Source organism: Eumetopias jubatus, unplaced genomic scaffold (assembly GCF_037043125.1).
Source record: "Eumetopias jubatus isolate StellerSeaLion01/CBP00866 unplaced genomic scaffold, mEumJub1_p1.0 scaffold_10, whole genome shotgun sequence".
NCBI classification, from domain to species: domain Eukaryota; kingdom Metazoa; phylum Chordata; class Mammalia; order Carnivora; family Otariidae; genus Eumetopias; species Eumetopias jubatus.
In genome coordinates this window covers 81,609,260-81,631,876 of record NW_028274816.1, presented here as the reverse complement: position 1 = coordinate 81,631,876, position 22,617 = coordinate 81,609,260, and the positions used below count along the sequence as shown (strand labels likewise).

General features: G+C 51.3%; 1 protein-coding gene across 17 annotated transcripts in view; it reads right to left on the bottom strand.

Moving 5' to 3' along the window:
- The window catches only part of CCDC57 (coiled-coil domain containing 57), a 99,151-nt gene that overhangs the window by 3,372 nt on the left and 73,162 nt on the right, over positions 1–22,617 (bottom strand). For 4 of the 17 annotated variants that reach the window (XM_028112340.2, XM_028112345.2, XM_028112341.2 and 1 more), the window contains one exon: positions 10,267–11,647. The exons of 2 other annotated variants lie outside the window; for them this stretch is intronic. In XM_028112340.2, coding sequence (XP_027968141.1) covers positions 11,388–11,647 — 260 coding nt within the window. In that variant the 3' untranslated portion in view covers positions 10,267–11,387. Of the gene's footprint in view, positions 1–4,251; positions 4,628–10,266; positions 11,648–14,254; positions 14,928–17,758; positions 18,208–18,273; positions 21,161–22,617 lie in introns of those variants that run through there. 11 more of the 17 variants (XM_028112348.2, XM_028112355.2, XM_028112347.2 and 8 more) reach the window with 10 other exon arrangements.

Below are 22,617 nucleotides of genomic sequence, written 5' to 3'. Positions count from 1 at the left end.
CTCTCAGGTCCCTGCTGTGGTCTTGGGCACGAGGGACAAGGCCTCCCCAGGCTCACTGCAGCCTCGGCTGGTGCAGCCAGCCCTTCTGTCTCCCCTCCTTCCATCCTGGGTGCTGACGGGCATTGCTTCCACTGAAGCCTCTCTCCTGCTTCCAGGGGAGCCCCTCATGCCCCTGGGTCCAGCCCTTCTCAAGTGAGAGGAATTATACCCTCACCTTGCCTTGCCCCTCATCCCAACCCCCATTTTCTTTCCCCTTAAGTAGGCTCCAGGCCCAGCGTGGAGCCCAGCCTGGGGCTTGAACTCACGACCCCGAGATCAAGAGCTGAGCTGTGATCAAGAGTCGGACTCTTAACCGACGGAGCCACCAGGCGTCCCCCAAACTGCTTTTTGGTTAATGGTTATGAATTAGATTATGTCAAACTCCCCAGAACCTTCCAAGGCCTCCCACCATGGTGGAATGGAGCCCAAGCCTTCAGCATCTACTGGATATGGAGTGGCCTCACCCCCTAAAAGCCCATACGCCCCGAGTCTCCAGAAGCTGCCAGGTACTTCCCAGAGCCCCGAGCTTGCCTGGAGTGACCCTGCAGGGAGCCGCTGTCCGCCCTTGGTGCGGAGGCTCTGGGTGGACGTTCCTCGGCATGACTGTACTCAGCAGGGCGGAGCGGAGTGAACAGTGAACCCCCGATCCCTCAGGGCCCCTCAGGCTGTTCCTGGCCTCGGGCTGCGGGCACTGACTACAGGCCAGTCCCCTTGTTAAACATACCGGGGTCACTGCTCTGCCCCCTCCTCCCTCAGGTTGATAACCCAACACCAACCCTTAGTCACTCCTTCCTAATATCATTTTCTGGGGTACCCCTCCCTGGCTCTGAGCTCACCCAGGCTTGTCTGCTGGTGGCTCTCGGTGTGGTTCTGCCCCGGGTCTCAAGAAGTGGGCAGCAGGGAGCACCCTGGGGCCCTAAGGAAGGGAGTTTAGGGGAAATACTCTGTGGGTACCGGCCTTGAAGAGGGGCCGGCTCTACCCTCGTCTGGGGCTGCCTTGTCCAAGGTGGGCAGGCAGAACCTGGAGAGCGGGTCCTGCCCTCCACCTGGACTCTGCTCCTTCTCTGGGCCCCGAGGCTTGGCTCTACAGGAAAGAGGAGCTGACAGAGGAAGAGGTGGGGTGGGCAGACTGCAGGGGTGTGGGTGCGGGGGTGGGGGGGCAGAGCCAGGACAGTGAGAAGTGCAGGTCTGGAAAGGGCAGAGAGTGATGGCCAGGCCACTCAGCCTGGCCTGGCTGCCCCTTTGGAAGGCAGAGGTGATGGGGGGAAGAAGTCCCCGGGCCCCAAAAGGGAAAGAAGGTGCAGTGGGCAAGCTGGGGGTCAGTGTGAATGGGCTTCGGGACCCTGGGCTGCATTCAGATAGCCATCCCGTGAGGCGCTGGGTGGAGATGGCAGGAGGCCACAGGGGAGCAGATGGGGCGAGGTGGGTTCTGACCTGCCTCCTTTTCACAGATCTAAGCCTACAAGCTAGACAAACAAGGTAAGATTCACGAGAGATGCATGTCAAGAAGGGACCATGGCCGATGCACTCGGGGCAGCCAGGCAGGCTCGCTGCTCAGGTGGCCAGCAACCCTCCCGCTGGGGCTGCCCATCCTCAGGCCCTTGGCCACGTGCTGTGATGAGCGCTCTCTGCCTCTCTTGGCGGATGCGCAGCTGTGAGGGACTGAGGCAACACTCCTTTTTCACGAGAACAGGGCCCCTTGGGAGGGCTGCCCATTGGCCATGTGCACACAAGCTGCCCATCTTGCTCAAGGCACTGAGCCACTCCGGCCAGAGGCCTCCCTACACCAGACCCTGAAATTGCTCTCTGGAGGGCTGGTGAGGGCCTTTGGGACCCCACGGGCGGCTTTCGGGGACCTCAGGAGAGGCGAAGGGACAGAAGGCCGACATCCCAACGGCGGAGGTGCCAACAGCGTGGGGGGTGCCCGCGCAGGCAGAGCCCGCCCCCAGGCTCTGTGACATGGCTTGCCACTCCTGCACTGCTCCCTGTCTGGGCTCAGCCCACGTGGGGCGTGGGAGGCCTGAGGTGGCTCCCTGGGGGCCTTTCCCTTCAGAAGGGCTGACCACGCGAGGACACGTGTCCTGTGTGCCGAGGCCTGATGCGGCGCGGGCATGGCTCTAAGCAAAGCTGTCTGCACACAGACCCACCTCAGCCTCCCCGGGCCGTGGGGACCCCCGACACCCTCAAAGGGGCAGTGGTTAACTTTGCTCCAAAGGTGAGGAGCACTATGAGCCCTGGAGGCTGTCCGGAGGGAGCCAAAGCCAGTAAGCCAGGCGGAGACTGCTGTATCACGAGCGGGACCACGGCGCTGGCGCACGCTCCCGACCCCTTCTGGAAGCGCGGCCGAGAGCAGGCTTGGCGCCCCTCTGTGGCGATGCTGCGGCTGGCAGGGGGCTTCGCAGAGTCCAGAACAAACCTGATGAATCTCTGCTGCCTGTTCCATCTCCTGCCTGGCCTGACTGAAACGTAAGCCTGCAAGAAGTCTGCTGCCTAGGGCGCCTGGGTGGCTCAGTTGGTTAGGCGACTGCCTTCGGCTCAGGTCACGATCCTGGAGTCCGGGGATCGAGTCCCACGTCGGGCTCCCTGCTCAGCGGGGAGTCTGCTTCTCCCTCTGACCCTCCCCCCTCTCGTGCTCTCTCTCTCTCTCTCAAATAAATAAATAAAATCTTAAAAAAAAAAAAAAAGTCTGCTGCCTAGAAGCACCCCTGCCCACATGAAGCCTGGGGCTCTGAGATGCCGCTCCGCTCCCAGCCAGGAGCCCGTGGGCAGGCGTGCGAGGCGGGAGGCCCCCCGGCGGAGGCACCGTGGACAGGCCGGCAGACGGTGGGGCTGCACAGACCGGCACAGGGAACTGGCCAGCTGGGGGCGACCAGCCCAGGGTCTCGGGCTCCCCGGCAACACCTGCTCACACTGGCCTGGAGAAGGGTCCGCCTTGGTCCTGGCCCACTGACCACTCCCTGGACAGTACGGCAGAGGCTCAGCCCTTGTGAGACAGGACTGCCCTCCTGCCCCTGGGGACTCTCAGGGTGGACACTTCCAGAACAGGCTCCTGGCTCCTGTACAAGAATGGGGGCTGGCTGCAGGGCCTGTGGTCACCACGTGGATGCCCTGGCAGGGTCACTCTGCATCTCAGAGATGAAAGTTCACAACAGAAAATGCAACAGGGAAGGGCACCTGGGTGATGCAGCTGGTGAAGCGTCTGACTCTTGGTTTCAGCTCAGGTCATGCTCCTAGGGTCCTGGGATTGAGCCCCACTGTCTCGGGCTCCCTGCTCAGCAGGGAGTCTGCTTCTCCCTCTGCCTCTCCCTACCGCTCCTGCGCTCATGCTCTCTCTCTCTGTCTCTCTCAAGTAAATAAATAAATCTTTAAAAGAAGTGGAGAGAGGCAAGTGCAGGAGGAGCTGCGGCAGACCCGCGTGACAGGGACATCAACACAACAGAGCCCCCAGCCTCCCCAACACGGAGTGTCAGATGCCGTTGCTGTGCCCGTGGCAGGGGCGCATGTGGGGCTGCAGGAGCTGGGCTGGGGGTCAGAGAGACGACCCGAGGACAGAGTCAGAACGTGGAGCTGGTACCACAGCAGAAGCCACCCCGACTTGTCCGATGGAAAGCAGGAGTGTGGAAAAAGGAAGCCGAAAGTAAGGAGTACAGGAGAATTAATCCCAGACATAGGACTATAATAAATATGAAGGAGTTACGCTCACCAGTGAAGACAAAACATCCTCAGATTGGGTTAAAAACCTCCAAGATCCCACAAGATATTGTGTAGAGGACCCATTTAAAATAAAAGACACATGGGCACCTGGGTGGCTCAGTCGGTAAAGCGTCTGCCTTTGGCTCAGGTCGTGATCTCGGGGTCCTGGGATCGAGCCCCGCATCGGGCTCCCTGCTCAGCGGGAAGCCTGCTTCTCCCTCTCCCACTCCCCCTGCTTGTGTTCCCTCTCGCTGTGTCTCTCTCTGTCAAATAAATAAAATCTTAAAAAAAAAAGTATTAAGAAATTGAGATGGCATTCAACAATTCTCTTCCCAAAGGCCCCTGGCTCAGGTGGCTTTACAGGTGGTTCTGCTGAATTTTCACTTCATTTCTCTTATTCAAATTATTCAGAAAAGTAAAAAAGAATGGAAGATGCCCAGCTAATTTTATTCCCAAACCATATAAGGACAACACAAGAAAAACTTACAGGCCTATTTAACTTGTAAATATAGTTGTAAAAACGATATATAAACATCAAATCAAATCAGGCAGGTATTAAGAATACATCATTATCAAGAAAAATCTATCTCAGTAACGCAAGGCTGGCTTCTTTTCAGAAAATCTACCACCATATTTACCACATCAAAAAATGGAAAGAGAAAAAAAATCATGTCTGTCATAATCAATGCAGAAAAAAACTGATAAGGTTTAACACCTATTTGTGATGAAAACTCTTAGTAAATCCAGAATATAAAGGAAATTTTTAATTTGATAGAGGGTATATTTTCAAAACACAGCAATCATGCATACTTAGTGGAAAAGCCAGCCTCATTGCCTCCAGGTTTGTGAGTGGATGAGATGCCCACCATACGACGGCTGTGGGGCCCAGCCAACTCTACAAGGAAAGAAAGAGAAATCAGGAGTATAGGCTTTTCGGGGGGAAGAAAGAGACAGCCGTCACTTGAAGATGACTTAGTGATGTACTTAGGGAAGACAAGCTGCTGACCGCTGGAATGAGTGTGGGAGCTCAGCAATGGGGTGAGTAGGCCGACCCACCGACCCTGGGGAACTTCCCTCTGGAACGGCAACCACCTCGTAAATATAATAAAGAAACAGCCAGAAAACTCCAAGCGGGATGGCTGCCTGTTTCGGGAGTGACCTGGCCCCTTTGCTCCACAGCGTCTGTGGCTGGCTGGGGGCCTCCTGGCGGCCTTTCCCTAGCAGAGGTAAATGAGTGTGACAGAGATCTGCAGCCTTCTCCAGAGACGAAATAGCCCCTGAGACGAGAAAGCGGATGTCACACCTGAAACTAATAGGAAACTGTGCCAATTATACTTCAATAAAAAAAGAGAGAGAGAGAGAGAAAACGGAAGTAGGTTTGTTCTATACCCGGGTTTAATGTTTTTTAAAGCTGCAGTACTGTGTCTTCACCCTTGCCGACTCCTTCCAAGAAGCCCGGGGGCCCCGCTGGGAGGACACGGGCTACTATAATGACCTCTCCCAGGAGCTCCTAAGTTCCACAGTGCAGAATAATTAAGAGAGCCGAGTAAATTGGTAACAAATTACTGGGATCCTCTGAGGACCTGCAGCGACCTCGAATGGACGCCGGCTGACAGCAGTGTCTTTCTCCAGGGCAGGAGAGAGACAGACCATACAGAGCAGAACACTGACGCCTGCCAGGAAACTTCACTAGACCACCGCTGCTCCTTATTGAAAAAAGTGCTTTTATTGACTTATAACTTACATGCAATAAAAGGCACCCATTTTTGAATGTACGTTTCAATGGCTTTCAGAACACGTATGCATCTATGTGTTTGGAATATTTTCATCACCCCACAGCCCCATGCAGGCACTGCCCTGCCTTCTGTCACTACGGACCAGACAGGGCTCTTCCAGAGTCTCACATAAATGGAATACACTACACCAGGCACTTTTTGAAGTCTGCTTCTCCCAGGAACCAAAGAAACGTTTCCTGAGATTCACTCATGCTGTTACGGATACCCCAACTCTTTTACTTGTGGAGTAGTGTTCCGTCACACGGCTGTGTAGTACTTTGGCCTCCCCTTCGTCTGTGGGCGGATCTTTGTGTTGCCCCCTATTTGGGCATGAACTGCTATAAACATGCACGCTAAAGTCTTTGGGCGCGTGAATGTTTCTTTCTTTTTTTTAAAGATTTAATTAATTTATTTATTTGAGAGAGAGAGCGTGCACAGAGGGAGGGGCAGAGGAAGAGGGACAAGCAGACTCTGCGCTGAGCACGGAGCCTGACGCGGGGCTCACTCCCACCACCCCGAGACCGGAGCCGAAATCAAGAGTCAGATGTCTAACCCACTGAGCCACCCAGGCGCCCCAGCATGGATGTTTCCATTTCTCCTGCACAGTAACCTCGAAATCGAAGGGCTGGGTTGTGTAGTAAGTATGTGTTTAATTTTTTAAGAAACTGCCAAACCATTTCCCAAAGTAGCGGCACCACATAGCACCCCCCGGCGCCCCCTAAGTGTGTGTGCAAGTTCCCATTGCTCCACACTTTCACTACCATTCGATACTGTCAGGTCTTAAAATTGTTTTGGTCATATGAGCATGTAGGGGCATGTCGCTGAGCTTTAGACTTGCATTTCCCTGATGACTAATAATTGTTGAGCATTTTTGTGGGCTTATTCTCCATTTAATTATCTTCTTTTGTAAAGAGCCTTTTCAAGTATTTTGGCTCTTTTCTCTTGTGTGTATTTGTGTCTCATTATGGACTTGTAAAGTTCCTTATATATTCTGGGTGCAAGTCCTTGATGCGCATTCCCAGCCTGTGGCTTACTTTCTCATGTCTTCACCGCATCATTGGAAAAGTGGAACTCTGCATTGTCCATGGAGTCCAATCTATCAGAAAGTACCAAGTACCATCCAAGTATCAAAAAGTACCTAGGGTACTTTTTGTACCCTAAGGAATCTCTGCCTATCCAAAGTCACAACATTTTTTCCTGTGCGTTCTAGAAGTTTTATAGTTTTAGCTATGTTTAGGCTTATGATACATTTTTGAATTAATTTCTGTATTTAATAATAAGGGTAGGGTTGAAGTTCATTTTGTTCCCATATGGATGTGTCCTTGTGCCCGCACAATTTGTTGAGTAAGCTGTTCTTTCTCCTTAAATTACCATAGAACCTTTGCATTAACTGAACAATTAGTTAACATGTGTATGTGTCCATTTTCGTTGCACACTCTACCTTCATAGTAAGTCTTACAATTAGATAAAATCCTTCGACTTTGTTCTCTTTTGAGGCTGCTTTGGGTATTCTATATCCTTTGCATTTCCATGTAAATTTTAATTTTTGATTTCAATTTTAAAAGCCTGATGGGATTTTGATTGGGATTGTGCTAAACCTGTAGATACATTTTGGAAGAAATGACATCTTAACATTGAGTCTTCCAGTCCATGAGGATGGTATACCTCTCCATTATTTAGGTCTTAGGTTTTCTCTGCAGTGCACAGACAATGCATATCCCTAAGAATTTCATGGTTTTGGATGCTATTGTAAATGGTATTTTTATTGCAGTTTCCAATTCTCATTGCTATGTATTGAAATACAACTGATTTGGCATATTGACCTTGTATTCACCTTGTCCTGGAACTTTGCTAAAGCTACTTTTTAGTTCTAATAGTCGTGTTTTTTTTTAAGGTTCCTTAGGATTTTTTATGTACTAGATCAGGTGGTATGTGAATAAAAGCCATATTTATATATTTACAGTTTTACTTCTGTGGCAATCTGTTATGTCCCCCCTGCCATGTTTGTTCTTGCTTTATGCCGAGGTCGGGACCGGCAGCGCCATGCAGGTGGACGTGGTCAGAGTGGGCACTGCCTTCACCCTCAGGGAGACGCCAGCTGTGGGTTTTCTGCAGGCGTGGAAGTTCCCCTCCACCCCTGATGGGCCAGGCTTCCCTCTCCTCTTCTGGCCTCCTCACATTTCTATTTCTTTTTGAATCAGTTTTGGTAACTTTGGTCTTCCAGAGACTTTGCCATCTTGTGTAGGTCGAGTTGCCAAACTGCTGGCAGGTAGTGTCATTCCCCAGTATTGTCTCCCCGGTATCTACAGGACCTGCAGCAACGCCCCCCCTTTCATGCACACTACTTGCACAGCCTCTCGTTTTATTTGGGTCGATAGTGCAGATGTTTGCCAGTTTTGTTGGTATTTTTCAAAGAATCAGGTTTGTGTCCTGTAGGATTTTTCTTTACTATTTCATTGTTCCCCACTTTCATCTTTACTATTTTCTCCTTCTATGAACTTTGAATTTAGTTTGTTCTTACTTTTCTAGCCTTTTTTTTTTAACTTTAGAGATGGGGGAGGGGCAGGGGGAGAGGGAGAGAGAGAATCTCGAGCAGGCTCCACGCACAGCGTGGAGCCTGACACGGGGCTCGATCTCACCACCTCGAGATCATGACCCGAGTTGAAACCAACTAAGCCACCCAGGCGCCCCTTATTTTTCTAGCTTTTTAAGGTGGATCAGGTAGATGACTGATTTTAGAACAGTGTTCTTCTCTCGTGTAAGTATTTGAAGGCTTAAGTTTCCAAGTGCTACTTTGTGATTTCTTCTTTGACCCATGAGCATTCTTTTTTTTAATTTTTTGGATATTTTTTCTTTTTTTAAAAAAAGGTTTTTTACTTATTTATTTGACAGAGAAAGACACAGCAAGAGAGGGAACACAAGCAGGGGGAGTGGGAGAGGGAGAAGCCGGCTTCCCGCCGAGCAGGGAGCCCGATGCGGGGCTCGATCCCAGGACCCTGGGACCATGACCTGAGCCGAAGGCAGACGCTTAACGCCTGAGCCACCCAGGCGCCCCTGTTTTCAAACTTTTCTCGTGTAAGTCTATGTGGAGCTTCTCTCCGGGGATACCTAGCTCTCCTGCTGACTTCTCTGGGAGGGAGGCCGTAATGGGGACCCATCGCTCTGACTGAGTACCTCCCTGCTCTCTGGAGGCTCTGGACATGGTTCAGCTTACAAGCTGCCCGCCTCTCCTCTGCCTGGGGCTGTGGAGCTTCGGGCGGTACGTCTCTGGGCTAGTGCGCAGCGAGGACTCAAAAAACGCCCCCGCAGGTTTCTGGAGCTCTCTTCTGTGTGCTCTCCTTTCTGGACTCTGTCCTGCAACTGCCAGCCCCTTCTGCCTTCCCGAACTCCAGTTCCCATTTTCCCAACTCTGTAAGGCTGCTGAGTTCTGTCTGGCCTCCCCCTCCCTATGCCTGCAGCCCAGAAATTGCCTTCAGGCAGAAAGCTGGGGGGGATCCTGGAACTCACCTCATTTGTTTTCCTTTTTTCAAGGACCACGGTCCTGTGCTATCGACCAGTGGCTTCATATACTCTGTCCGACTTTCTAGTGGTTTACGGAGGGACATGAAAGTCTAGTCCATAAAACAGCCTCGCCAGAAGCGGAAGTGAGCACGAGCCATGCTGTGGCCCCAGAATACTTACCACTGAAGAGTAAGCCGGTTTGGCTATTTCTTCAAGTATTTACTTTGGTGTGGAAGTTCCTTCTATATAAACTTTTCCCCAAAGTGGCATAATTGTTTCATCACCGTGCCTTCAAGAGGAGAGCTAACAGAGACCTACTTCACCACTGCTTTTCAAAAAGGTTACAGGACACTCTGCACTTCTTAGAGTGTCGGCTGTAATGATTAGCACAGGCAGGAAGCTGGTGTTGCTCACCCAGTTCAGGACACAGCACGGCTCCCTCCTCTGACAGAACACTGGTTCTGGGATTTCTTTAGCTGTGATTACAACGGTGCTGAGAGGCAGCACACACCAACCCACAACAATTTCACGGGTGTGCTAGGCACTCGCGTTCAGTCCCGTCTGAGAGTGGTGACAGGCAAAACCAAGAGGGTAGAGGTGCTGAGCAACAAGAGGGCAAGACCCCCTGCCCCCTGGCGTCCTCCACCCTAACAGTCACAGTGCTGAAGGAGCTTCCCGGCTCTCGTGGACAACTCCCGCCCCCATGTGCCTCGCGAGGCCTCTCTGTGGCAGTGGCCAGTGAGAATGAGTGCCGAGCCCTCCAGTGGGAGGCACTCCACCCTGCTAGTAGCTTGGGGTCCCAGAGCCCAGCCAATGAGCCCTGCCTGGGGATTGCAACACGACAAGTTTCTGGTGCAGAGGACAGCCCTCCCTGGCTCTAGCTGGCCTCCTTCCCTGCGGCCTAGGCTGCTGGTCTCTGCGCCGGGTCTCACAAGGCTCTCCGAGGCCTGTCTGTCTCACTGATGCTCACATTCTAGTAAGGTTCTCAGACCCAAGGGGAGCTCCCTGGTTAGTGCACAGGTGTGAGGACCACATGGGAAGAACAGAATGTATTGTTCCAGGTGAGTTTACAATGGAATCACAAGACTTTCTCTGAGGTCGCCTCTGCTGTGTGATTCTAACCTTTTCCTCCTTATCCCAAATCCATATCACAAGTAGCCCTCACTCAAACACAGTGCCGGGCCATCAGCCTGTCCTCCGGTGCTCAAACCCTGGGTTTCACAAGAAACACAAAAGCAACTGTGGGGAAGCCAGGTGGTAACATTCTTCTTCTTTTATTTATTTACTTATTTTGTTATTATGTTATGTTAATCACCTTACATTACATCATTCGTTTTTGATGTACTGTTCCATGATTCATTGTTTGTGCATAACACCCAGCGCTCCACGCAATTATTCTTGGTCTTGGGAGCATACAGACGAGGTAACTAAGGTCCCATGTTTCCAGTATGTTTTTATGACTTCAGACCGGGGCTGGGCTGGCAGAGCCACACCTGAACCAATCTGATTTCAGAGGAAGGTCCAAAACACTGCTCCTGAGTCCATGCACCCTTCCAGGGAAGGCACGGGACAGCCTCCACTCAAGAGCACGAGACGCCAAGAGGGGGACAGACAGGGCAGCGTGTCCTGGGGTCCCACTCAGCCCCACTCAGAGGCAGGTGACACACTGCAGGACGGACGCAAGGACAAGCCCAGGAGGGTCTGGTGTGTTTGCCCTGCAATAACATGCAGGAACCTACGGTGACTCTCCAGTGAAGAGAAGCCCAGTTTTACCAGCAGTCACCAGATTCCGAGTCTGGGGAGGAGCTTTGCCAGAGGCTGGACTTCTCTCTGGAGCCCACCTGGCTAGCCGATCCAGGTCACTGTAGCATTTTCTCTGTCTTTTTCTCAACCATGTAAAATCATGGACACAGTTCCTAGCTGAAGGGCCACACATCACTAGGCATGGCTGAGTCTGGCTCACAGAAGTGTGTAGCTCACAAACTGAGCTGTAATTCGGCCCACATTTTGTTTTGATTTTTTAATTATTTGCCAATATTCTAAAATGAAAACATTCTATATAAAAAACAAGATTTCCAGCTTCTCTTGAAAAATGGGAAGATCTGGCTCGTTGGACCATCTGCCATTGAGGAGCAACTGTAGGATGGCATCATCTGCTAGAAGGAGCCAGCCTGCCAGGCCATCAGCATCCCCACACAGAGTACTGCCTGGTGGTTAGCACAGCCCCTGGAGGTCTTCACGCTGCCATCTGGGGCCTGGTGCCCATGGGCACTGTGTCTGGGATTCTTCTCAGCCAGTGGGCTCAAGGTCCGGAGTACAATGGCTTGGACTCTGATCCTAATCTGCTGACTGGGAGCTGTGAGACCTTAGGGGAGCAACCTAGCATCTCTGGGCCCAGGTCTCTTCATCGGAACGCAGAGCCCCGGCCTCCGAGCTCCAAGAGCTGCTGAGAAAGGGACCCACTGCAGAGAGGCGCACGCCAGTTCTCCGTGGCGCTGGCAGAGGCTCCAGAAACGTTTGGGCCATGAACACGAGGTAGCTGGTTTTGTTTTTATCTGGATCATTGATTAAGAACAGCCTGGCAATGTGGTTATCTGATTTAGGTGTCATCTCTGTAGAGAGATCTGTATGGAAATATTCTTACGACACAGGATTTAAAATTAATTTTGGATTAGTAGCCAGTTGACAGCATCAGGCATACCCTTTTAACATTTTATGCAACCCTTTTTAAAGAGAAAAACATTTAATTTCGGGAAACACTAATGTAATTTTCAAAAGAACAATAATTTAAAGAAAAAAAAACCCCACCCACATTGTACCCTTTAAAAGTTGGAGCCCTTTATCCCTCCTCATTTTGATCCCCCTGGGGGACCCCCTTGGGGGCAGCAAGGGAAGGAGGCTGAGAGTCGGGTCCTCTCTCTGGGGAGCAGTTGCACCGTGGGACCTTCTCAGACCCCGTGGGAGACACCAGGGGAGCTCCATCCACCAGCACCCAAGGTGCCACCGAGCCGCTCAGAACAGGACGGGCCCTGAGTGGGTGGGGCCTTCGGGGCAGAGCCCGCCTCCGTCTCTGGAGGAGGGTGACCCCACAGCTACATTCCTCAGGTGCTGCGGGCCATTATCCGTGTGACCTCTGGGACAGCCTCGGCCCTTCCCCCAGCTGCACGCCCCGTTCAGGCCAGGCCTGTCCCCTGTGGAACTCCAGCAGTGCAGCGCAGGGAGGACTGGCCCTTGGGCCCTCTGGCTAGAGGCTACCTGGCCTTGGGTGGGCACTCAGTGTCCTGCGCCTCAGCTTCCTCACTTGAAAATGGGACAGCAGTGGTCCTGCAGATTGGCTTACTCCTGGAGGGGGTGAAGCAGAGACAGCTCACCCCATTCAGGTAACACTCATTTGTAAAAACAGATCTGCAGCCCGCCCCCCGCCCCCGCACTGCCTGCTTCCTGAGCAGGGGCAGAGTCCCCTCCTACAGCACACTTTTCTGTCCTTCTGTGTTCTGATTTTTACAAAGCACAACAAACATGCATTTTCTTACTCTGCGAGCTTTCGCAGTCACCTTTAAAAACGGGGCAAAACCTAACGACATGCAAAGCACTTGGAAGATGGCCAGCCTCACCCATAGTTTAAGAACAGCAAATTAAAACCAATAATGAAATATATTTTTCATCATCACATTGGCAAAAAAAGAAAACGCTTGATAAAAATCCAGCAGTACTGGGAGCGCCTGGGTGGTGCAGTCGGTTAAGCCGCTGACTCTTGGTTTTGGCTCAGGTCATGATCTCAGGGTTGAGTCCCGCATCGGGCTCTGCGCTCAGTGCAGTCTGCCTGAGATTCTTTATCTCTCTCTCAAATAAATAAAATCTTAAAAAAAAAAATCCACCAGTATGGGAGTTAGGAAAGACACTCTTACACCCTGCAACCATGAACACAAATTGGGCCAACTTTTTGAGGGCGATTTGGAAATAGCTCGCAGAACTCAAACCACTCACTCATACCTTTGACCCAGTGATTCTAATTCGAGATATTCTGACAACAGACTCCCACAGCCTTGCACATACCCTGCAGCACTTAGGAGCTAAGACCACAGGCCATTTAAACGTCCACGGATACAAAGCGGTTAAAGCACATACTCACGCAGTGGATCACTGAACTACTGGAAGGTGTTAGCTCTGTTTGGCCACACCGATATAAAGAGAGCTGGTGGGGATTTAAAACACAAGCTGCCTCCTGGTACATACAACTAAAAGGAAAAGGGGAGGCACACACATTTTAAAATATTTGCTTCTGTGGCCACAGAGAGCAGGGCACGCCTGGAGAGGAGCAGGGGACTGGACAGTTGTGGTCTGGGGGACAGAGATGGAACTGGAGGCGGGCGGGGGAGTGGTAGGGAGGGAAGGGGGAGGGGGGACTAACTTCTCACAGAAAACCCTATGCACCATTTAAATTTCTTAGCCATAAGGAGGTGTTGGCCAAAGATGTCCATCGACAGATGAATGGATAAAGAAGAAGTGGTCTATATACACAATGGAATATTATGCAGCCATCAAAAGGAATGAGATCTTGCCATTTGCAACGACGTGGATGGAACTGGAGGGTGTTATGCTGAGTGAAATAAGTCAATCAGAGAAAGACATGAATCACATGACCTCACTGATATGAGGAATTCTTAATCTCAGGAAACAAACTGAGTGTTACAGGAGTGGTGGGGGGTGGGAGGGATGGGGCGGCTGGGTGATGGACATTGGGGAGGGTATGTGCTACGGTGAGCGCTGTGAATTGTGCAAGACTGTTGAATCACAGATCTGTACTTCTGAAACAAATAACGCAACATATGTTAAGAAAAAAGAAAAAGAAGAAGATCGCAGGAGGGGAAGCATGAAGGGGAGTAAGTCGGAGGGGGAGACGAACCGTGAGAGACGATGGACTCTGAGAAACCAACTGAGGGTTCTAGAGGGGAGGGGGTGGGGGGATGGGTTAGCCTGGTGATGGGTATTAAAGAGGGCACGTTCTGCGTGGAGCACGGGGTGTTATGCACAAACAATGAATCATGGAACACTACACCAAAAACTAATGATGTAATGTATGGTGATTAACATAACAATAAAAAAATTAAAAAAGAAAAGGAGGTGTTGGCCGTAACTAGCCGAGGTCTGGAGCCCCCTTTGCTCCAGTGGGCGTTCTGCACCCTGAGCGTCCACACACGCGGCAGGGACACTGGGGAGGCTGACTACTCGAACGGACACACCAACACTCCGCCTTCCACGAGTCCCAGCGCCCCGGCCCCGCCCTCCGGGCTGGCTCAGGCTTCCCAAGGCAGGTGCTGAGTTGCCAGCGCGGCCTGACACCTGTGTTCTCTGGTGCTGCTCCAGCTGAGTGTCCCTGTCCTGATCAACCTGGATGAGTTATTCATAGGTGACCTTTGTCACCTTGCTTAAGAAAATCTTTCCAGTTGGATTGTGAAGTTAAAAAAGAATTATCTTAGAAATTTGTGATAACATCTCAGGTTAGCTTTCTAGTCATTTGTAAATCCTCAGTTCCAATTCTGTATATTTTTAGGTTTGATTTTAAGTCATTTAACTCTGCCTGGGATGCATTTTGGGAATTAAAAAGTGTGCGGCTGGCACTGCTGATGGAGGGTGGTCCCTTCTGCTCTGGCATCTCATTAGCGATGCGCTTGCATCTCGAAAGGCTGGGTCTGGCTATGTAAGTCCTCTTCCCCCTTGAAAACACACTCATTTAGGGGCGCCTGAGGGGCTCAGTCGTTGGGCGTCTGCCTTCGGCTCGGGTCATGGTCCCAGGGTCCTGGGATCGAGCCCCGCGTTGGGCTCCCTGCTCCGTGGGAGGCCTGCTTCTCCCTCTCCCACTCCCCTGCTTGGGTTTCCTCTTTTGCTGTGTCTCTCTCTGTGTCAAATAAATAAAATCTTAAAAAGAAAGAAAGAAAGAAAGAAAACATATTCATTTAGCTTCAAGGGAAACTGTCCATATTTCCATTAGAATTACAGTAACTGACTCCTTAAATATGGAGAAAACAGCTTTACAATATGTAATACTTCCTTCCAGGAAAAGTCAACTGTTAAAAATCTACTTTTCAACAATGCTTGGTACTTGCTCTAATCACATGCTTTTCCCGGGAATCCAGATCCCTGGGCTGCAGACTCAGGGCCTCCCTGGGCTCCATTCTTTCCAGTTATCTCCCTGCTCAACTGGATTGGGCACTATTGTGTACCTGCTTGTGCTGACCAGGGGGGGGTCAAGGATCAAGGAGGATGCCCCCACCCCAGCCCCACTTTGTCCCAGGATGGGGGCTAGTGCTAAGAGGGGAAGGAAGTCATCTGGAAGATGCAGCTAGCAGGGCTTGGGGTGGAGGCAGGTGCTTGGAAGGGAAGGTGGGGGGGAGGTGTCTGCAGAGGCTGGAGGGGGCTGGGCTGCATGGGCCTGGGGCGGTGGGGGGGGGTGGAGCCAAGGTCGTAGCCCCTAGGCACTGCAGCCGGGAAAGAGGAGAGAGGGGTAGGGTCAGGATGGAGCAGGCAGGGGTGGGGGTTGTCAGGGGTGGGGCTTGGGCGGAAGGCGGCTGGGAGTGGAGGGGCCTTACCCTTTGGACTGGATGGAGAAGGGGGCTGTGGTGACCCTGAGGCCCTGGGTACAACCAGGTGATCCGGACCCCAGGCAACTGTCCAGGCCCAGGGGGTCAGGCTCAGGCCCTGGCCTCAGATGGGGGTGCAGCAGGGACTGGCCAGGCCTGCTAGGGGCAGGATGGGGGCGGCTCTGGTCCCATCTCAAAACCAAGGGGTGTGTGTCCTCTCAGTATAAGAACCGTGTGCCATCTTGAGAAACCGTGTAATAAATGTAATTCTTCACGTTTAAATGCAGATGTCACACAGTTAAACTATTTACCATTTTTGACTGTTCATGATCGCTACTCACAATACACATTTGAAAATGGGCAAATGCAGAAGACACTTCATCCCAGTTTCTAGAACGGAGCCTCCAGACTGTTTGTCTGGGGACCGATTCCCCACGTTGTACTTGATCATAAATGCTTAGGATCACACATTCACATCTGAAGCAGAGTTCCTGTCTGCCTAAGAGTGTCTTTGAAGAAATTAGTGAGGTCTTAAAAAGTGTTCTTACACAAAGTAGAGAATCATATATAGGTAACTCAATTATGCATAAATACTCAGGATACAAGGGGGCATAAAGAAGTTTTGTAGATAATTAAAATATCTAAATTATGGGGCGCCTGGGTGGCTCAGTCGGTTAAGCGTCTGCCTTTGGCTCAGGTCATGATCCCAGGGTCCTGGGATCGAGCCCCGCATCGGGCTCCCTGCTCCGCGGGAAGCCTGCTTCTCCCTCCCCCACTCCCCCTGCTTGTGTTCCCTCTCTCGCTGTCTCTCTGTCAAATAAATAAATAAAATCTTAAAAAAAAAACCCCATCTAAATTGCATTAATTTCAACCTTTTCCTCCCACCTCAGTTTTTCAAAGGCAAACAAAAGCCTACAACTGAAATTATCTTTCTTACTTTTTAATCACAAAACACTGCTCACAAAGGGCATGGCGACCCCACCCCAGCTGGTGTCTGGCCACCCTCCCCTGCACAGACCCTGCTGAAGGCCCACCTCCCCTCCCCGACCTTTCCCAGCTTTCCTGCTGAGGACCCCAACACAGTTCCTGGCGGCTGTCCTCAGGTCAGAGACAAGCCCTGATGAGGTGGAAGAGGGGTCTGTCAGGAGCTCTGGAGAAACACTTCCATTTGCAATGAAGAGAAAGAGAAACATGCCTTCTTCCCACGTGATGCTCGGAGCTGCCGCAGCCCTTTCGGACCATTTAGGAGGAGCGAGAATCCCAGAGGAGCCAGCCCCACGCTCATGTGCCTCTGGACTTGATGTGCAAGTCGAGGGACTCCTCTGTGTTGGTCAGTGTGTCGGTCCTGCAGCTGGGCAGGCACACTGCACGTCGGGAACGTCATCAAATGCCCACCACCTTGGCTGTCCCCTCCTGGCTCCACTGAGCACATGTAAGTTTCTGGGGGGGCACCATGATGGGATAAGGTGTTTCTAGCCACTTCCATGAGTCTGTCCTGTGACCTGTGCACAAGCATGTCAGGCTGCTGGGGGTGCTGTGCTCTTCCCCACGCAGGAGGGTCTCGGCTGACGCCCGCAGCAGCCAGCTGGCCGCCCTGCTTGCCACGGGCCTGGCGCTGCCTGGCCATCCCCTTCTACCTGCTTCCCGACTCGTCCAACAGCCGTTCACAACTGGGTTCTGCAAGCCTCCCACGGCTTCCCCTCGGAGCCGTGGCTCTGTGTCATGCTTAATCTCAGGCAAGAAAGGGAATCTGACCAGAGCCTGCTTCCCACCGTGGGACCTGTTCCAGGACAGCTCTCCAGTGGTCACTTGCATCTCTGCTGTCAGAGCAGGGACAGCTCCTGTTCTGGACTCTCCTGCTGGTGTCTGTGTAGCCGGCCTCGGATGAAGGATATGGCCTGTCCCTCAGGTGCAAAGGGCAGATGGGCCTGGGGCTTGCCGGGGGTGGGGGGAGGGGAGGACAGGGGACCTGCAGCTGCCTCCTGTGCCTCCCACCTGACTCTGGGGCCTTGTGTCTTCTGCCGGCCCCCACGGAGCTGTGGCCGGCGCCCCTGTCAGCTGAGCTCACAGTTCTGGCCACCCATCCACCTCCCTGCCTCCGTCCTGTCAAAGCCCAGCCCTGCATGGCCTCCGGCCCTCCTCTCCTGAGTCTGCCCCCCCCCCCCACCTATTGTGTGCCACCCGCCTCTGTCACCTGCACACAGACGGGCTCCCTCCAGTGTGGGCCTCTTGGAACTGCTGCCTTGCAGAGCACGGCTTCCGGAATAACGTGTCCTCCAGCCACCCCCCGCAGGAAGACCGGCATGACCACGCCACCAGTCCACGCAGACCACCCGTAGCCCCACGGTGACCTCCACCTCACGAACGGCAGAGGCACTTTCCTGTCCTGACCTCACCTGACACCCCCAGGTCACCACTCTCCTCCTCTTTAAGACTTTCCATTACAAAAGATTCCTAAATTTCATCAAGCATATGTACATGTGTAGTTTAAAGAATAAAAATAAAATAACTTGAAGAATAAAACAAACAGTAGGGCACCGGGCTGGCTCCGCTGGTGGAGCGCGCAAGTCTTCATCGCCAGATCGTGAGTTTGAGCCCCAAGCTGGGTGGTGGGATTACTTAAAAAAAAAAAAAAGAATAAAACAAACACCTCTGTACTCAGCCTAAACAACATTGCTACCACCTGTTTTTCTAAATAAAGTTTTATTAGCAGGCAGCCAAACCCCGCATTTACATATCGTCTGTGGCCCTTTACAGAAAAGTTTGCCAACTCCTACTTTGGATTTTTTTTTTTTAAATGAGAGACAGGTGGTGGCAAAGTTGCGAAGCTCTTATTGTCTGTAAAGTCTTTGTTTTGCCCTGGTTGGTCAAAAACATGTCCCTGGGTGTGGGGTTCTGGGCTGACAGCACGTGCAGGTCCCCCGTTGTTGCTGATGAGAAGTCAGCCATCCGTCAGGCCTCAGCTCTTCGCAGGCGGCAGCCCTCCGTGTCACCCCGCTACGTCCGGTGCTCCCGAGTCCTGTTAGGGCCGCCCGGGGGGTGCACGTCCTTGTAGTTACTCGGACTGGGGTCTGTGAGGCTTCCCGGGTGGAGGACGAGGGCCGGGGGATGCTCCAGCGGGTCTTCCCGGGGCACCTCTGCCTGAGGCTCTGAGCAGCATCACGTCACGCCTGCTCACGTCACCCTCCCCGGCTCCTGCCCGTCCACCACTTTGAATTTGGATGATGATATTCCTCTTTTCTTAAAGTTCTGTTTGTTCTTTCCTTAGGTTTGCTTCGTCGTTCTCTATAGTTCTTTGTTTCTTGTGTTTTCTTGCAAGTCTCTTATTTCTTTGAACCTAGGAACTTCAGCCATTCATACCTTGCATCTTCCAGGTTTATGGAAGGTCTGTCTTCTGCTGGCCTCATGCCCGGCGCCTTGCCCCCCGTGTGCAGGATCCCCTTCTCAGCTGGAGTCTGACTTGTGGGGATGTTCATGGCCTGGGACAAAGTGGACCCCCCCCAAGGCAGTCTGTCTCCACTGCTGCCCAGTCCTTGGGGGTCCCACCGGCTCACAAGCCTGAGAACTAAAGTGCTCAGGCCACACAGGCGTTGTAACTGGGACTGACCCACATGAGAGCGGTGTATGGTGACAAGTTATAAAGGACGGCCCCTCCTGCCAGCACTCCGTGCGAGGGCCCTGTCCTCAGTGGGGGCACTGGACAGGTGGGGCACGGAGCTGTTTCTGGCTCACCTTCCCACTGTGGGTGAGTGGGACCCTTCCCAGTCCCTGCTTTCTGGGCAGGACCACCCATCACACCCCTACCATGGGTGGGCCCTGAGTTTTGTCACTTGCTTTCTGGACACCGTGAGGCTGTGACACTCAATGTCAAGTTCATCCAGTTTGCCAAAGGCCTTGGGGTCAAAGCTGATAGTGGTGATCAGCCTGTAGGCAGGGCTCCTCCTTCATGGGCTCTTTGGCTTTTAAGAATTCTTCACCTTCTTGCCACATATGGAAGCCTTCTAGCATGACTGTGGCAATTTTTTTTTTTTAAAGCATGCTCTGCTTTACTTATTTATTTTGTTTATTTATTTGTTTACACCCAACATGGGGCTTGAACTCATGACCCTGAGACCAAAAGTCACACGCTACACTGATGGAGCCGGCCGGGCGCCCTGACTATGGCATTTTCTTCAGCAGTTTTATTTAGCTGTTTGCAGAGGGGGTGTCAATCCAGCACTTAGCTGATGTGCTGTGAGCAATGGGGCTAGAGTTTTATTAACTTAATCAGAATGACTCAGATGTGAGGCAGAGATAAAAATACTCTCCACATATAAGGCCTCAAAGAGCTTCCCATATAAAAATTCCCTTTTAAAATTATTCTGGAAGAAGAAAATATATCCAAAAGGCTACTATGAGAGGTTTGCAAAGTACATAAGGATAAATCTAAAAGAATTTAGTCAAATTTGGGGCACCTGGGTGGCTCAGTCGGTTAAGCGTCCGCCTTTGGCTCAGGTCATGATCCCAGGGTCCTGGGTTCGAGCCCCACATCGGGCTCCCTGCTCGGCGGGGAGCCTGCTTCTCCCTCTCCTGCTCCCCCTGCTTGTGCGCTCTGTCTCTCACTCTCTCTCTCAAATAAATACATAAAATATTTATTTAAAGAAAGAATTTAGTCAAATTTACTTGGTCTAAGAGATACCCCTCCCCAACAGCTAGTGTTCTCATTGATACCAATGCAAAATGCAGAAAAATACAGATGTCGACAAGCTTAGAGCAAAATGAAAATAAGTAGGTCTTAGTAAGTTGGGAGTGACTACCAGAAGATTAAAAATAGAGTATCGGGGTCACCTGGGTGGCTCAGTCGTTAAGCGTCTGCCTTCGGCTCAGGTCATGATCCCAGGGTCCTGGGATCGAGCCCCGCATCGGGCTCCCTGCTCCGCAGGAAGCCTGCTTCTCCCTCTCCACGCCCCCTGTTTGTGTTCCCTTTCTCACTGTGTCTCTCTCCATCAAATAAATAAATAAAATCTTTAAAATATATATATAAAAAATAAATGCAGGCAAGAGATGAAAAATGTGATCTATCCAATGAAAGGCAGGAGAAAATAAAACATTTTTAAAGCACGCTAAGGAGAAAATACAAACGAAGACATGAGAGGGAAGTGCCCCCAGTGACAGTGAGCAGAGCAGGGGCCGCCAGACTCTGGCGGGGGGAGGAGGGGTAAGCGGGTACAGGGGTTGGTGCTGTCCTTCCCACCGAGGCCGCCCTGAAACAGGAGGGAGCAGGAAGGTGGGAAACAAAAGTCAGGGAAGTAGGAGCCAAGCACGAATGAGGCCCCAGGAAAATGAGGCACGGTTTGGGGAGGGGTGTAAAGCTGAGTCTAAAGATTGCACGGAAAAACCCAATAAACGTGAAAGACCAGGAAGATGTGGAGAACGTTGCAGGCAAGGAGAGCTGAGGTCAGCCCGTTACCAGGGCCCGAGCCATGGTCAGGATTCCAGCATCCCAGCCCCGCCAGTGGGTGGACACAGACGAGGGTGCCATTGTAGGTGGGCCCAGACACACAGGAAGGCGCCCCAGAAGAGTCAGCACTGCTGTGAAAACAGGGAATGTGAGTCACTCAGTGACTGTGGCTGGGACATTGGGGGTAACCAAAAAATAAGTTTGGTCCCTATTTTATAACATGTACTGTGATAAATTCCAAGTGCATCATGGCATATAAAAACATGGAGCCACAACCGTATTAGAAGAAACCAAGGAAGAATCATCTCTAATCTTGGAGTGGAAAAGGCCTAAGTATGGCACAAAACCCAGGAAGGATTAAAAACAAGGACACTAATTATTTAACTACATAAAGGTTAAAAACATGTGTGACAAAAACCACCATAAGCAAAGTCAAAAACAAATGAGAAATCAATGAGATAGAAACCAAAAGAACAGTAGAACAGATCAACGAAACTAGGAGCTGGTTCTTTGAAAGAATTAATAAGATTGATAAACCTCTGGCCAGACTTACCAAAAAGAAAAGAAAAAGGACCCAAATAAATAAAATCAGGAATGAAAGAGGGGAGATCACAACCAACACCAAAGAAATATAAACAATTATAAGAACATATTACGAGCAACTATATGCCAGCAAATTAGACAGTCTGGAAGAAACGGGTGCATTCCTAGAGATGTATCAACTACCAAAACTGACCCAGGAAGAAATAGAAAACCTGAACAGACCCATAAACAGCAAGGAAACTGAAGCAGTCATCAAAAATCTCCCAACAAACAAGATCCCAGGGCCAGATGCCTTCCTAGAGGAATTCTACCAAACATTTAAAGAAGAATTAATACCTATTCTTCTTCTTCTTTTTTTTTTTTTTTTAAGATTTTATTTATTTGACAGAGAGAGAGACAGCAAGAGAGGGAACACAAGCAGGGGGAGCGGGAGAGGGAGAAGCAGGCTGTCTGCTGAGCAGGGAGCCCGATGCGGGGCTCGATCCCAGGACCCTGGGACCATGACCTGAGCCGAAGGCAGATGCTTAACGACTGAGCCACCCAGGCGCCCCAATACCCATTCTTCTGAACTTGTTTAAAAAAATAGAAATGGAAGGAAAACTTCCAAACTCTATGAGGCCAGCACTACCTTGATCCTAAAACCAGACAAAGACCCCACCAAAAAGGAGAATTACAAACCAATATCCCTAATGAACATGGATACCAAAATTCTCACCAAAATACTAGCCAATAGGATCCAATGGTACATTAAAAGGATTATTCACCAAGCAGGATTTATTCCTGGGCTGCAAGGTTGGTTCAACAACCACAAATCAATGTGATACACTATGTAAATAAAAGGAAGGACAAGAACCATATGATCCTCTCAATAGATGCAGAAAAAGCATTTGACAAAGTACAGCATCCTTTCTTGTTAAAACTCTTCACAGAGGGCGCCTGGGTGGCTCAGTTGGTTAAGCGACTGCCTTCGGCTCAGGTCATGATCCTGGAGTCCCGGGATCGAGTCCCGCGTCAGGCTCCCTGCTCGGCGGGGAGTCTGCTTCTC